This window comes from Podarcis raffonei, chromosome 11, assembly GCF_027172205.1.
Source record: "Podarcis raffonei isolate rPodRaf1 chromosome 11, rPodRaf1.pri, whole genome shotgun sequence".
Lineage (NCBI taxonomy): Eukaryota > Metazoa > Chordata > Lepidosauria > Squamata > Lacertidae > Podarcis > Podarcis raffonei.
This window is the reverse complement of record NC_070612.1, coordinates 16,913,586-16,929,127: the sequence shown is the minus strand read 5'-3', so window position 1 is coordinate 16,929,127 and position 15,542 is coordinate 16,913,586. Positions and strand designations below refer to the sequence as shown.

Sequence of the window (15,542 nt, the reverse complement as noted above, 5' to 3'; positions counted from 1 at the left end):
CTAACTACCTTTGTGCTGTTGCCTTTTCCCAGAAGGACATTAAAAACCATCTAACAAAAAGAAGAGCAGGTCTTCAAGTTTTCTTAATGTACAATGTTCTCCTGACTTGGCTGCAGCTTTTTTTTCCAGAAAACCGGTCCAGGTGGATATTTGGTTTGACCCAGTCCGTGCGTTCCTGTTGAACGACCACAAGAGATACTGCTACCCTTCTCCACACATCATCTAACCTTGTTAAAGGGCACTATCAGAAATGTTACTTGGAAGATATTACAAAACTAGCCCATAATCAATGATGCAGACAGTTTATAAAGTTAATGTACACAAACCAGTTACAAAAAAGTAGTAAAAGCTGTTTAAATGGTTGTAGATAATTTAAAAAGTCCCCTTTTTAAATGTTTCAGACTCCAGTTCCACCAAGTTTTCTCTTCAGCTTCCTCGAGCGCTGATGTAGTTTGTTTTTCTTTTTCTTCTTCAGGCTCATTTTGGGCTCTGGCTTCACTAGCTGTATTTCCTCAGGCTTTTCCTCAGCTGGCGTTTCAAAAACAACTTCTGTGGGATCTTCAGGAATCAGCGGCTTCTCTTCCTTCTTCTTCAGTTTCTGCAGCTCTTTCAATTGTTGCTTCTCTCTGAATTTTGCAGCTGTGGCTAGTCTTATTGCCCGGCGATGCTGGAAGCAGAAGAATACAATTAGCATGGCTACACCAAAATACATGTGTTGGAGCTACAACAGGAGACCAAACCCACGAGGAAGCTGCCTGATGCCGTTAGACCACTGGCCCATGTAAGCTCAGAGCTCTGTACATTAACTGACAGCAGCTCTCCAATGTTTTGGAAAGGATTTCCCCCATGCCCTGCCCAGACGTGCCCACGATTTAATCTGGCACCTTCCATATGCAAAGCATGAACCACAGCCCCTCACTATATTAATTCTGCAACCAATATATTTTAATGGGTTAGCATTAGTGGTTGCTGAACAACTTAGAAACCACTGTCTGGACTTAGAATCATAGAATTGTAGAGTTGGAAGGGACCAGAAGGGTCAACTAGTTCAACCCCCTGCAATGCAGAAATATTTTGCCCAACGTGAGGCTTGAACCCACGACCCTGAGATTAATAGTCTCATGCTCTACCGACTGAGCCATCTGCAGGCCTAATGTTCTGCTGCATGAGGCAAAGAAGCAGGTAATGAAACACCAGTGCAGCATCACACAGTACTGCATTGTCTTAAGCCTTTTGCCCTGATGCAGTTTCACTGCCTCAACCCTTGCACCAACTTTTTTGTTTTGGAAGAGGGGGCATGGCAAGTGCAGTAAAGCCCACAGCAACAAAGTCAAAGCCGGCCTTTGTACTCCAGAGGCAACACAAGCCTGAGGCCAAAAGTCGTCATAGAATACTAACTAGTGGGGTGGTTATTTAAAGCCTTCTGCTGAGAACCCAGTGGATTAGACTGTTGTGGGTGGAGAGAGTTACTAACAACATTTTACTAAAGGATCACATTAATAGCGTTGTCACAGTAAGCAGAGGCATCAGCCAACTGAAGAGTGTTAAAAATAGTATTACCATATTTGGAGACTGGTAATGAGGATTTTCATACAGGGTTGGTCCTCCAAAACTGCCCTGGAAGATCTTGATAAGGTTTAAGACAAAGCGCGGCCCAATTTCTACCAGGGCTCCATCTTCTATTATCTGCAGAGTTGAAACATATGGTATTTCAGTGCAAAATAACCTTTTTTCTACCATACAGGTGCACAACTGCCACAGGCACCTAAAAGGCACCTTAAAATACCCAATATTGGTGCAAGATCCCCTCTGGCTGTGTTATAGAGCAGCTTAATGGCTTTTGTGTGCTCAGACACTCCAGTGGATCAAATCAGCCTGAGTTGACCCCAATAAGAAAAATGGGCTAGAATATGGAGATTGTTTGTGGGAAGTAAGAGCATCTTAGCTGCCACTAAAGCCACAGCTTGTACAACCATATCAATATAAGGGTTGCCTCTTTTTGTTTCAGAATGGAATTGTGTCCTTTTTGTAAACCTGTAAACTCTTGCTCTTCGTAGGAACAGTCTTGAGTGCAACCAACAGGCATGTAGGACTGAACAACAGGAGCCCATGGAAAATAAAAAGGGAGGCACGATGAGTGTAGCTTCCTTACCACGGAGCCTGTGGAATAATGAAGTTCGTACACAACCCCAAAACACTCTTTCGACTATTGACCAGATATCACTCGTGACTTAAGTGGGTGTTTCTTCATTCTACCACCTCAAGGACTTGCAGTTAAACTCTTGAATGATAAACTGATTCTCAGAATTTTAAGGGAAATAATAGGCCCTTGTGAAAGTGCTAAATGTGATCCATAATCAAGTGATCTAAAACCAATGTGCCTGCCACATGCACAGGTTCTGCACTGTGGAAGATTATCTGGGTCTAGGAGAATTTGGCATTTGAGTTTGGGCCACTACCCTTTATGTGTCAAGCTAAGTTACCAGCAAACCCATCTTAAAATGTCTTATATTAGGAGAGAGGTATATTCTAATCAGCTATGGTTCAATATGCAAACAAGTCTAATAAACCCTCAGATTTCCATGCTCCTTCCTCCTCTCTTCCAGTGTAACTATGAGATTAAAAACAAGATCAAAAGCTTCCAATGAGCCCTGGTTTAATGTTACATTCATACTCCAAACTATGCCTATCTTTACAATAGTTTATTGAAACGAGGCTGCTTCATATACCAAGGTTGGCTTGTTTCAGTACAAAGACTGTTAGGACTATCCACAGTCTTTTCAAGTTTGGACAAAATGACAAACTAGTTAGTCAAATATTTAGTGAAAGATTCCAACCTGTTTGCAGGCAGGAGCCTCACCTAGACTCATTTCTACAATGATCAACCATAGCTTATTACTTCTTCTCAACACAGGCTGCGTCACACAAGCCATAAGCAAACCTGGTTTTGCTCTGTTATATCACTTCATCGGCTTTACTAAGGAATATTTTTAAAAATATAAATGCTAATTTGTGCCAGGCAAAATGAGTTCAAGAAAATGTTCACATAGCATTTTTCAGTTTAAGACATTGCATATGGATCCCAGGCAGTGGGGTGGTCAGGGGTGTTTTGATTACATCATCCCACGGGCAAAGCATAGGTAAATTACCTGGTAATTTCGAAACCAAATCCTCTTGTCTGTTATGGAGAATGTGAAGACGTGATCTACAAAAGGCTGGCTTTTGGGATGATACAGAGGAGTACCAAAAATCTGGCAGGGTGAAAAACAACAACTTTTTAAAGCAATCCATATGATCAAAAGATTCAGCACAATTCTGGGTGAGCACTGCATAGCTCACTCTGTGTGGCGCTAACACAATTTGTTTACCTTACAATCAGGCTGTAAGGTGCTCTGCTGTGAAAGATTACATCTGTGTTGTATTATATGTACTGTATTTTCTGGCGTATAAGACTACTTTTTAACCCAGGAAAATCTTCTCAAAAGTTGGGGGTCGTCTTATATGCTGGCTACAGCAGCAGCTCCTGCAGCAACTCCCCACCAAAGGATAAAACGACAGCAAATTAAATCAGAGGACACCAAGCTCTCTAGATGAAGCAGAAATACGCTTGAAAATTGGCCCCAGAAGCCCCCGGCCACTGGGAAGTGGAGCGGATTTCCGAGCCGGACTGGAGACTGGTTTTTTAAATTTTTATTTGGTGTACATTGGAAGAGGGGTCTTATACGGCGCGTATATCCCAAACTCTATATTTTAACTGGAAAAGTTGGGGGTCGTCTTATACGCCGGAAAATACGGTAATTTGGTCATTCTTGGTTTTTGTCACAGCATGGCTAGAGCCTTTGCATCAACATGCTTATATCGCAATGCAGTGGCACTGAAAGGGCAAACGGTATCAATTAGAGCAGACATCTGAACCATGCTGGTGCAAATGGAAGTGAAACTTCTACCTAGCTTGGTCAACTGGACTATTGTTAAGTGCCAATCCTCCATTTTGGAACTGTACTTATGGACCAAGTCTTCCAAAGCGTAATATGAATGATTAGCATGCGGCTCAGCCTGAAGCACAAACATGAATACTGGAAGAACTGGAGGCATAGATTTATCCAACACGTTGAAAAATATATTTTCCGTGATCAGCTTAGTGCTGTTAACTTATAAACACTGCCATATACTGACCTGAATGAACAGCTCTTTCAGCACAGCATAATGTGGCTCCTGGTCGAAAGTCTGTGGGAAGAAAGTCAGTATTTTAGAAATCGGCCAAAAAAAATTGATTGTAAGATAACAGAAGGTAATATGGTATCCTAAGAGATTGATACTCGCCTTATCAAAAGACAGAATGGGCCGGGAGCCTCTCAAACAATTCCCAGTCATTTTCAGCTCGGCCAGCGTGTGAACTGCAGTGATATTAAGTAGAGCTATGTCAAGTCAAGATTTTATCGTTCAACAACAATAAAAACATTTTCAAGTGTTAAAACAGGAGCAGAACAGCAGTGATTGCAGTTTGTAATATTAACATCTTCCAGACATTAAGCTGGTCAGTCTTTAATGTTTTAACCATAGGTTACAACAGAAGACCAGATGTGTGTCTTTGTAGGGTCATTCAGGAAGGAGTAAAAACAAGCCAACAGCAACCAAAGACATTCAATCACATATTTGAACTTACTATTCTGTACTAGAAACTTTGCTGATGGTCCATGGGGGGCATTTGAAAGCCTGAAATAGACAAGAGGGAATAAAAGAAATCCACAATTGAAGTTATGCTTGAAACATTAGAGTGGTTGAGTATCAGTGATGTTAATGGGGTGTTACACACAAAATTCCTATCCAGCTAGAACAGCTTGAAAATCTTGCAAATAAGAACTCATCTGGTTAAGAGGGAACTGTCCCCAGGTGCCCTGATAAGCCTCTGCCAAGTTTCTCTGAGTTTTCCAGACTAGGAAACCAGAGATTCTTGTTCATATCCAAACTTTTGCCTGTCAGGTAAAGAACAGCACCTAACCTGTTGCATGGAACAGGGCAGAGGGCACTGCAAGTGATAGAAGGGGCTGGGTGTGTCTTGCCAATTTTCTACTGCTGGTACAAGTGGATTGTGTTATTATTTCCCCCTAATAATTTGTCATCCCCATCCCCCCAGTAGTTTACAGAACCTATAATTTACAGAATAGTAAATAGTTTCCAGAACCCCTTTCAAGAATGGTGGCCTGGAAACCCAAATGATGAGAATATTCCTACTTATCCACTTTGCACTTATCTACGGATGTCAGAAATTAGAACACAAAGGGGAAATATATTCTGATTTAAAGTTTTTCTCACCACACATAAAGATCCTGCTTCTTCTTTGCTTCAAAAAATATGCATTTATTGCAATTTTTCATTTCGCATACCTGCATGAAGCACAAAAAATAGTTCCGTAATCTGAAACATTGTAGTTTTTCCAGTGTAAATCAAAAGTTTCCTTTTCCTAAGTATAATTATAGCAATTTGGAAACTGAACACATGAGCAGGGACAATTGTGCCGGCTGCAAGTTGGAAGGCGCTTGCGGCAGGAAGCCTGTTTATAGGTGTGGAGACCTCCAGCACAATGCAAAACCCCATAAAATAAAGATTCTACAACACACAAGGAGCCTACACAATTAAAGGACACCTCACTGCAGACTCCCTCCAACTCATGGAGGGCAATGAGGATAAACCAATAGGGTCATTCCCACGCTCCCTGCTCCAATGTTCTGGCTCCAGAACAGGACCACTTTCTGCACAGTGCCATGAGAGTCAATCAAAGGAGATACAGTTCACTTGCACTGTTCTAAACATGAAATTATTTATTGTTACACCTTGAGAAAGCAGCCACTGAGGTACCAAGTTTGGGGTTAATAGCTGGATTCAAATCTCCAGAGCCAGGATATATAATGGTTAGTCTTAGGCAAAACAGGGGCATCATAACTTACCTCATTAATTACAAACAGCTTATCTTTCCTGTCCATTTTGGTGTCTGGAAAACAAACGAAATTAAACAATGTATGTGTAATGATCGCAAAAGCATCCTGGTAAGTAATTTCACCTACACTTCTTAGAACTCTTTGAAATTACTGATAAAAGTTGCTCTGGTCCAGCCGAGTTCAGCACATGTATCCCTACCTCAGGTACTAGATGTAAGCAAGCACTATGCAGGATTCCTCTTCCCAATCCAGCAGCTAAGGTTGTATGCATAGAGTACTAAATTGTACCTTAAAAAATAATAATGTGCCTATCAGCAGATGACCAATGTTGTTGTTGTTCTTTAGTCGTTTAGTCGTGTCCAACTCTTCGTGACCCCTGGACCAGAGCACGCCAGGCACTCCTGTCTTCCACTGCCTCCCGCAGTTTGGTCAGACTCATGTTTGACCAATACAATTCTGCTTTTGAAGGTGGCTTGATATATGCACTCCCAACAGCTGGATTGGGAAGCAAAGCAGCACACACCTACTTAGGCTGAAGAGGACCTGTATCAATATGCTGCTTATCACCCCTTTTACTGCAACAGAAAAATGTTAAGGTAAGAAACTTTACACAGATAAAAAACAGTAATGCTTAACTACAGTATAATTATTACATTCATTTTGCTTCACATACCAGTGTTTTTGATAAGCCGGTCATTGTTGTTACTTAGTTTTGGACAGTTCTACGTGAGTAGAAACAGTGAACTTGTTAAAACAAGACACATAAGACAGGTAAAATAAAATTAAAAATACCTGCTTTAGCATGGGGCATCATTGTTCTTAAGTCTTTCATGAGATGCCTTGTCCTAAAATTGATTCCTCTGGAAGAGAAAATGAGAACTCTCTCTTTGTTTTTCCATTTGCCCTGAAAGACAAAAGTATTCATGAGAAGGGAACAAACAACAACAGATAACCTCAATCATTAATTCTCTGGATAGTTTCGGGGATGTCACAGCCGCAGTTATTAGTATATAAAATGGGAGCAGTGAAGTTGATATTTTTGGGCAAAAGCAATTTTAACGCAGAAAACTCTTCTTCAGAAAACAGCCCATTCATTACATTCCCAATATGTTTCAAAAGTCTATATATTGTATGACTTGATATTCGCAGGATTGCACAGACTACTAAAAGCTGACCACCACAGCTGTTTTAACATTTCATAGAATTTATACACTTGACTGAAAAAACCAAAAATACCCCACTCATCGAGAAAAATTCACAAGCCTGTTTTAGAAACATGCAAAAGTTAAACGCTAAAACATTTCTAAGCATCTGGCTAAGCCTTGTCTGAACAGGAATGTTTTAAACAGGCGCCAGAGTGCGGTGAAGGCGCCTGCATGGATCTCAATATGCGGGGAGTTTCGAAGGGCGGGCACCACTGTACCGAACAACCGAGTCCTTGAAGAACCGGTGAACCGACCAAAGTGTGTGTGTGTGCAAGGAGATCTCGTGGGTAAACTAACGAAGGCAGCAGTCCAGAAATAAAGCCCCATGGAACTCAGTGGAGCTCACTGACGAGCAAACACGCTCAGGGCTGGGCTGGAAAAAGACCCCTGTTATCTAAGAAGCAGCGGGAGGGGGATGGATGGCGGCTAACAGATTGAGGTTGAATCCTGACAAGACAGAAGTACTGTTTTGGGGGGACAGGAGGCGGGTGGATGTGGAGGACCCCCTGGTCCTGAATGGGGTAACTGTGCCCCTAAAGGACCAGGTGCGCAGCCTGGGAGTTATTCTGGACTCACAGCTGTCCATGGAGGCGCAGGTTAATTCTGTGTCCAGGGCAGCTGTTTATCAGCTCCATCTGTACACAGGCTGAGACCCTATCTGCCCGCGGACTGCCTCGCCAGATGGTGCATGCTCTGGTTATCTCCCGCTTGGACTACTGCAATGCACTCTACATGGGGCTACCTTTGAAGGTGACCCGGAAACTACAACTAATCCAGAATGCTGCAGCTAGACTGGTGACTGGGGGCGGCCGCCGAGACCACATAACACCGGTCTTGAAAGACCTACATTGGCTCCCAGTACGTTTCCGAGCACAATTCAAAGTGTTGGTGCTGACCTTTAAAGCCCTAAACGGCCTCGGTCCAGTATATCTGAAGGAGCGTCTCCACCTCCATTGTTTGCCTGGACGCTGAGATCCAGCTCCGAGGGCCTTCTGGCGGTTCCCTCACTGGGAGAAGACAAGTTACAGGGAACCAGGCAGAGGGCCTTCTCGGTTGTGGCACCCACCCTGTGGAATGCCCTCCCATCAGATGTCAAAGAGAAAAATTACTACCAAATTTTTAGAAGACATCTGAAGGCAGGGCTGTTTAGGGAAGCTTTTAATGTTTAATAGGTTATTGTATTTTAGTGTTTTGTTGGAAGCCGCCCAGAGTGGCTGGGGAAACCCAGCCAGATGGGCGGGGTATAAATAATAAAAATAATAATTAGTATTATTATATGCTATGGGGCACCTTTGTTCCACGAGGAGCACAGCCGCACACACCCCGCGCGGCCAAGTCAAGGTTCTGCGGGGTCGGCAGCCCAGCGCCCCGCTTGTCCCCCTCGTACTCTCCTCACCTGCGAGACCGGGGCCGGGACGACGTGCTCATCCGGCCCCGGGGTGGCCTCAGCGGACGGGCCTTGGCCCTCGCCCTCTGTCCCCGGAGCTCTCTTGGCGCGTTTCCTCCTCGGCTCTGCCGGGGCTCCCTTGCCAGCTCCACGCTGCCTCTTGGTTGCAGCCATCTTCGCACGCTCAAAGCGCCGCCGGAAGTCGCACCAACCGGAAGTCGGCTTCCCCCTGGCCTCTCTAGGATTTTCCGAGAAGCGGAAGTAGGAGAACCTCCTCCGCTGGTAACACACGCACACATACTTCCGGGTTGAGAGTTATTTTTTATTTGTATCGTTTCGTGGAATTTATACACCGTTTGACTGTTAAAAAACACAAACCTCAAAGCGGCTTATAAGAAACAGAAGGAGCAGTAAAAACCGAGGGGAAATTCTCAGCCCTACTTTAAAAACGCACAGAAGTTAAAATAACTAAAAGAGGTTAAAATAACCTGTTTTCTAAGCATCTGGACCAGGCTTGTCTGAACAGGAATAATAGAATCAAACAACTGTAGAACTGGAAGGGATCCCGAGGGTCATCCAAGTCCAACCTCCTGCAATGCAGGATTAAACTCGCAGCTTTGCCGTTATCAGCACCAGGCTCTAACCAGCAAGTACAGTGGTAACTCGGGTTACAGACGCTTCAGGTTACAGACTCCGCTAACCCAGAAATAGTACCTCGGGTTAAGAACTTTGCTTCAGGATGAGAACAGAATCGCGCAGCGGCAGCAGGAGGCCCCATTAGCTAAAGTGGTATCTCATGTTAAGAACAGTGTCAGGTTAAGAACGGAACGAATTAAGTTCTTAACCCGAGGTACCACTGTACCGTGAAGGCAGCTGCTTGATACCAATAGGCACGAAACCAGACAAACTCCTTCCTTTTGCTGTTACAATCCTTTGTTTACAAAAGATTTAATGAGTCAGGAAGTATCATATCCCTATAATGAAGCGTGCTACTCCGAAGTTTCCAATCTCTATACTGCAACGGTGCAAAGGATGGAAGCTTCTCTCCATAGAGATATCAGTGTGCGGAGTGATCCCCCGACTTGTGCCCATGGCTGATGGCGAGTTCCGATTTCTTTTAGTGGGCGTTCACACCGATCGTCGCATCCAACTAATATTTCGCTTGCCAGCGATTGGTCGAGTTGAGAACGGAAGCTGTGGTCACGACGTGTCGTAAAGCAGTCGGATCTTACGTAGCTATAGCCGATTGGCCGGTCTCTTGAGGCGGGACAGGGAGGTTTAGGTATGTTTAGCGGCGCGGTTGTTGCTGTTGCTGTGCTGGACGTGCAAGTGCAGTCTGCACCTGTTGGGTTTCTGCCTGTCGCGTGGAGAAATTGCACCGGTTGGGTTTCTGCCTGTTGTGTTGCTCTTAAGTGCGTGTGACGTTGCGGGGAGGTAAGGAAGGGGATCTTTGTGCTTGCTGGGTCGGAGGATGGGGAAGACCCTGAGGATGTCTAAAGAGCATTAATGGTTTTGTAGCAGCTGAATATCGTTTTTTAAAAATAATTTTATTGGGAATTTCAACACCATAATTTTAACGAAAATACATCATCCACATTGTTCCCACCCATTTCCCCCCACCCCTCCCCCCCGTGAATATATGCTCACCCTCCCATTCCCCCCCCCGACTTCCCTCAGCTCCTATCTCTGGTTTCTCAGCCTATGTTTTTATCTGCATGTTATGAAATTGTAAAGATCCTCAGTTTATCTATCTATATATTCCCAATAAAGATTTTGTGAATGTTTATTCAAAAAGTAGCAGCTGAATATCTTATCACAGGTAGACAGACAACTTTAGTAAGATAGAGAGAGAATAACGTCAGGCAGAGTAGCATGATAAGATGTGGTTTAGTTCCTCTGCTTGTACTGCAGCCAGAGGCATAATAGGTCTGGATTTAAATATGTTACTTTTAGCTAAAATTGGATCTTGTCAAGCACAAATGTCAAACTAGGGGATTATTCAGTTGTGTTCTCTGGTGCAGCACAGAGAACCTACCCAAGTATATTAATGCAGTTGTTAATTAATGATATTTAACTTGCATTCATTAGAAGCTTTTTCAATTTACTCAAAATGTTATTTGGCCTTCTGCAGGTCTCCTTTGGGATTTGTTTCTGCCTTTGGAGGAGGAGGCATTGGGTAGGTGACAGATCCCAGCCATGCCCCTTTCAACTCAAGGGGAAACCCAAGGTGAAGAGCAGAATGTGCTGGTTGCAAGTCTTGACAATGTCAGAAACCTCTCCACCATCCTGAAAGCTGTTCATTTTAAAGATCACGCCACCTGCTTTGCAACTGCAAATGGACTCAAGATCACAGTGGAAAATGCCAAGTCTCTGCAAGCCAATGCTTTTATTCAGGTTAGATGGCAACAGTTTATTTCCTTTTATTGTCCTAATAGGCTTTAATTTAGCTGGAAGAAATAAATAAACATGTTAGATAACTTATGACACTTCAAAAGGAGAAAGAAGTATTATGAAAGACTAAAAGAATCTTGCTGTTATTTCTCAGAGACGTTTCTCTCTGTGTGAGAGAATATTTGAAAGCATGCCGTTGTCCCAGTCTGGCAATGTATGTCTTCTACAAGTTAGCATCTCCTGCTTGCTTCTTACTACTCTTATAATATAAAGCTCTATTCTCTTAAATTTTTGCCTTGCCACACTGAATTGAATTAAAAGGACACAGCATGTTGCCAGTTTGTCAAAGCTCAGTTCAATTCAGTGGTAGGGGTTGTATTTTGTAACAGTATCATCTTTTTGTCTTCAGTTTCCTGTCTTTCTAATTTACAGGCAGGGGTTTTCCAAGAATTTACGGTACAAGAAGAATCTGTGATGTTCAGAATCAATCTAGCTGTCCTTCTAGACTGCTTGACCATATTTGGGACAAGTTCTTTGTCAGGTATTGCCTGTGTGTGTGTGTGTGTTTTAATGGGTTATGTAGACAAGATGGACAGGTAATAAATTGAATAACTGTAATAAAGACACATTTCTTTCCTCATCGCAGGCACTCAGACAGCCCTCCGGATGTGCTATCGGGGTTATGGTTACCCTTTGACGCTTTTCCTGGAGGACGGTGGCGTGGTGACTGTATGCAAAATCAACACTCAGGAACCAGAAGAGATCCTCGATTTTGATTTCTGCAGCACAAATGTTGTGAATAAGATCATCCTGCAGTCAGAGGGACTCCGAGAGGCATTTTCCGAACTAGATATGTCCAGCGAAGTATTGCAGATTACCGTATCTCTAGAAAAGTCTAATTTGAGGTACTAGGAATAACTATCCTTGTTTGATAGTGAATGACTACATGTATTGTGACTGTGATTTTGAATGTACTACAAGTTTCTGGCATAAATATATCCCTCTTTAGGGCAGAGCCACAGCTCGGTAGTTAAGCACATATGCATTCACATTGCCTGGCATCTGAAAAGGATCTCGGAGTAGCAGGGTGGAGGAAGATTTCTTCCTGGGAATTTGAAAAGCAACAGTCCATTAGAATGGACAGTACTGACCAAATTGATTGACAGTTTCATGGTACAAGACACGTGTCTTATGTGAGATCTTGAGATTTGAATTTGACTTTAATTTGGGAAACCTTTGTTCTTGCCTGACATCTATCACAAACTTAACTGTGAGTTTGAAATGCATTTTTCTCGTTTTCTCTTTCAGACTTTCCACTTTTGGGAATGCTGGAAGCACACATCTAGACTATCCTAAAGATTCAGACTTAATTGAAGCCTTTCACTGTAACCAAAGCCAGACAAACAGGTGAGCTGGAGTAACCCATACAATAAACATTTGGTGTGACTGGTCCTGTTCTTACCACTCAAGTTCAAATACCAATCACATGATGGTTGGTTATTTGCATTAACTAAGCTGCATGTACTCTGCCAGAAAGGTTATACAGTGGTACCTCGGTTTACGAACTTAATCCTTCCTTATCTGTTATCTCTGCTAATGGAGAGAAGCTATTCGAGGTCGGAATATTAAAAGTATCCTTTGTTTTTCCATAAAAGAATTTGCTGATTTTGGTTTGCTTGGTGAGGGGCAAACATGCCATTTCCTCTAAGTCCTCAGATTCTCTGCAGCGTTTTCCAACTCCCCTCCTCGCATCAGCAGGGCTGTCTAATTGCTGAGTCATCTCTCCCTTTACCTCGCTCTTCTATCTTCCCTAGGTTTTTCAAAGAGTCGAGGGAGTATTTTCCTTGAAAGTATCCTATTCAAGGAGGAGTAGTGTGCCAGAGGTTATTGGCATAACACTAAATTATGCTCCGTCTGTGCCTCCAAACTTGTGGTGGAAACAGCCCATGAGTCTTCCTGTAAACTCTTCGCAATGTGATAAGCTAGTCAATTCAGCTTTAAACTTCCAAGAAGAGTCAGGAATACAAAGCGTGGGATAGAATGCGGTGAGGAGCTTAAATTTATCTGAGCTCAGTGTTCATTAAAATAGTCTTTAAAAGGAGTAAGAGAAAATAAAAAGATAAAATCAACGAGCTCACATTAGTAGAGTGCTGGTCGCCATCATACCGGAAGCCGGAAGCCCGAACTTAATCCGTTCCAGAAGTCCGTTCTTAAACTGAGGTGTGCTTTCCCTAATGAGGCCTCCCACCGTTGGTGCCTTTCCATTCAGATTCCGTTCTTAAACTGAGGTAAAGTTCGCAAACTGGGACACTATTTCCGGTTTTGCAGAGTTCGTAAACCGAATCATTCATAAACAGGACTGTTCTTAAACCAAGATACCACTGTACTGTAGCTTGAAGACAGATCACTCGTTGGAAAACATCTCAAGTCAATATAGATAATTGACAGTGCCCTCGGACCATGCTGATTGTACTCAGTCATTAGGGATTTAACCTCAACTCAGGGAACTAGGTCAGCAAATCTGTTGATGGTGTAGTGTGAGGGGCAAATACACTTTATTGATTATAATAGAATTGATCTTAGATATACAGATAAACGAAAAATTATATACTAATATGCACACAAAAGAAGGAAATGCATAAACACTGCATTTGAGTGAAATTATTTCCAAATTGCTCATTATTTTCAACAAATAAATTCTCTAGTTCCTTTGCCTTGCTCACTATTATAATAATAGTCACCTGTAACCACACGGGCCAATTCTCATAACCTTATTATCACATCATCCAGGAAGTGAGTGAATTCTACCCTGCTCCCCAATTATAACAAGTAACCGCACAATGCTGCTTTTAGCAGGCATATTCCCGGTTCTATATCCACCAATAAAAATGCATCTTTAACAGATCTGGATAGGATTATCAATAGATCTACACAGACTATGTTTCCTCTGGGACAGTTTGTCTTATCATCATTATTTTGATAAAGAGGGTTTTTTTATGTGCTCTTAAATATTTTAGAGATCTTACTCAAAAGGTGTTGCCTTTGTTGATTTAACGTTAAATTCTCAAACTTCAAGCATTTTTAAACATTGCTGTTTCTGTAAGTTCATCTTTGTCAATAAGTTTGTATCTGATAATTGGCAGCAACCTATTTGCAAATATTTTGTATTATTACTTCATCTTGTCTTCCTCCTACTTCTTTACAGATATAAGATTGCATTACTCAAGCCATCAACTAAAGCACTAGTTTTATCCTGCAAGGTGTCTATTCGAACAGATAACAGAGGCTTCCTCTCACTGCAATACATGATCAGGAACGAAGATGGACAGATCTGCTTCGTAGAGTTTTACTGTTGCCCTGATGAGGACATAACTGAAGCAGAGATTTAGCTGTGAAGTACAAACTGTTATTTTGTTCCCCCTTTATGAAAAGCCATATTGGATGCTCAGCTGTAAAACAATGAATGAAAGCTTGGACAACCAGTTGTGAGATTTACTTACCTCTGTTTTAGAGGCAAAATCTATTGCAATGGACTATTTGGCCTCTTGGCATGTTTGGAAAGAGTCATTGTGTATGGTGAAGCTTTTTTGGCAAGAAATATAGAATGACCATTCTGATGTCTTTCATTGGAAACAGTACTTATCACAGAGGAATGCAACTTTTCCTAATCGTTACCCTAAGTATATTTTATGTGCCCTGTGGAAGTTGGGCAGGGGATCAGAAGCTGGCAATTTCTGGGAGGTGTACAGCTGCTTCCCCCAACCTCTGGCCTTTCAGATCTTGCTGGATTACAGCTCCCATTATCCCTGACCATTGACCATGCTGGCTGGGGCTTACATTGGATGGGACCTAGAAACAAGGAGGCATGCTTGACAATATTTATGCCAATAGGCAATATTTCTGGATCTAGTACGGGACTATACATTTGGGCCTTGATTTCCCTCCTATTCACATGTTACACATTAATTCATTGGGTTCCTGGTCACAACCTTACTTGATGTCGGGGAAACAGTGTCCCCAGAAATCTGCAAAACTGTCCTTCATATATCCCCCCTGTATTCCTTCACGGTTGTGGGCAGGAAGAAGGAACATCAAAAAATGCAGATATAGGACTATGCTTGGAGGACCTGGATCATTTTCTTGTGCTAGGGCTCTCTGAATGCCCATTCCATCTAAAAGCAGCACCAGGGCAAAGCATCTTTCCATGTACAGTTAATATTCACAATTGGGCTACAGGCTATGACATAATTACCTAATAACCTGAGTGTTGCAGCCTTGCTTTTCTCACGGTGCATTAGGGATATATTTCCTTGTTTCCAGTGACTAGGTCTTGCCGTTTGTCTAGAGATCAGGGATTGAGCAGCATAGCAGTGTCTCTCTCTTCTGTTTCATGTTGTTGGTCCCTTCATGTACAGCAGGAACCCTGCAGAAAAGCAGGAGAAGTTTTTCCTTCTCCCAACAGTTTTTCATACCTAATGTAAAAATCATTTTTAGTTAAGGGAAAAAAACTTTCATTTGGCAAGACACAATTGCTGTCTTGCAAATTCTGAGCTGTCCAGGCTAAGCTGAAGAAAATAAAAATATTTCTTCAAAGGACAATTGTGCTACTAAACATGTGCT

The 15,542-nt window shown here is 42.5% G+C and overlaps 3 protein-coding genes and 1 non-coding gene across 9 annotated transcripts in view; 1 reads left to right on the top strand and 3 right to left on the bottom strand.

The window, feature by feature from the left end:
• Positions 1 to 286: 286 nt before the first annotated feature.
• On the bottom strand, positions 287 to 8,754 carry BRIX1 (biogenesis of ribosomes BRX1). Its single transcript, XM_053408660.1, has 9 exons — positions 8,541 to 8,754; positions 6,732 to 6,843; positions 5,949 to 5,992; positions 5,317 to 5,387; positions 4,667 to 4,716; positions 4,177 to 4,397; positions 3,150 to 3,251; positions 1,561 to 1,686; positions 287 to 667 (listed from the first exon to the last, which is right to left on the bottom strand). The coding sequence occupies exons 1-9, from the start codon at positions 8,703 to 8,705 to the stop codon at positions 398 to 400; spliced, it is 1,161 nt and encodes a 386-aa protein (XP_053264635.1). The 5' UTR covers positions 8,706 to 8,754; the 3' UTR covers positions 287 to 397.
• TRNAN-AUU (transfer RNA asparagine (anticodon AUU)) lies at positions 1,076 to 1,150 on the bottom strand. The gene has a single exon. It is a non-coding gene; the product is annotated as a tRNA-Asn (tRNA).
• Positions 8,755 to 9,728: 974 nt separating the features above from the next.
• On the top strand, positions 9,729 to 14,539 carry RAD1 (RAD1 checkpoint DNA exonuclease). Of its 3 annotated transcripts, none has more exons than XM_053408662.1 (6): positions 9,729 to 9,813; positions 10,663 to 10,925; positions 11,355 to 11,463; positions 11,569 to 11,827; positions 12,231 to 12,329; positions 14,128 to 14,539. In XM_053408662.1, exons 2-6 carry the CDS (start codon positions 10,728 to 10,730, stop codon positions 14,309 to 14,311), a joined length of 849 nt encoding a protein of 282 aa, XP_053264637.1. In that variant the 5' UTR covers positions 9,729 to 9,813; positions 10,663 to 10,727; the 3' UTR covers positions 14,312 to 14,539. The 3 variants fall into 3 exon arrangements, with proteins under 3 accessions (XP_053264637.1, XP_053264638.1, XP_053264636.1); XM_053408663.1 differs by lacking the exon at positions 9,729 to 9,813 and adding an exon at positions 9,820 to 9,943; XM_053408661.1 differs by lacking the exon at positions 9,729 to 9,813 and adding an exon at positions 9,820 to 9,965.
• Positions 14,329 to 15,542, bottom strand: part of TTC23L (tetratricopeptide repeat domain 23 like) — a 24,753-nt gene continuing 23,539 nt past the window's right edge. For all 4 annotated transcript variants that reach the window (XM_053408656.1, XM_053408659.1, XM_053408658.1 and 1 more), the window contains one exon: positions 14,329 to 15,345. In XM_053408656.1, coding sequence (XP_053264631.1) covers positions 15,264 to 15,345 — 82 coding nt within the window. In that variant the 3' untranslated portion in view covers positions 14,329 to 15,263. The remainder of the gene's footprint in view (positions 15,346 to 15,542) is intronic.

What these genes read in the sequence shown, in the direction of transcription:
- BRIX1 (XM_053408660.1), bottom strand. Translation starts at nt 8,705, where the DNA reads ATGGCTGCAACCAAGAGGCAGCGTGGAGCTGGCAAGGGAGCCCCGGCA. An exon ending in AAGCAGGATCTTTATGTGTG is followed by an intron (nt 4,717 to 5,316) that starts GTGAGAAAAACT and finishes TGTCTATTTCAG; the next exon opens with GCTTTCAAATGCCCCCCATG. An exon ending in ATTACCAGTCTCCAAATATG is followed by an intron (nt 668 to 1,560) that starts GTAATACTATTT and finishes TTCTGCTTCCAG; the next exon opens with CATCGCCGGGCAATAAGACT.
- RAD1 (XM_053408662.1), top strand. Translation starts at nt 10,728, where the DNA reads ATGCCCCTTTCAACTCAAGGGGAAACCCAAGGTGAAGAGCAGAATGTG. An exon ending in AAGCCAATGCTTTTATTCAG is followed by an intron (nt 10,926 to 11,354) that starts GTTAGATGGCAA and finishes TCTAATTTACAG; the next exon opens with GCAGGGGTTTTCCAAGAATT. An exon ending in CTAGAAAAGTCTAATTTGAG is followed by an intron (nt 11,828 to 12,230) that starts GTACTAGGAATA and finishes TTTCTCTTTCAG; the next exon opens with ACTTTCCACTTTTGGGAATG.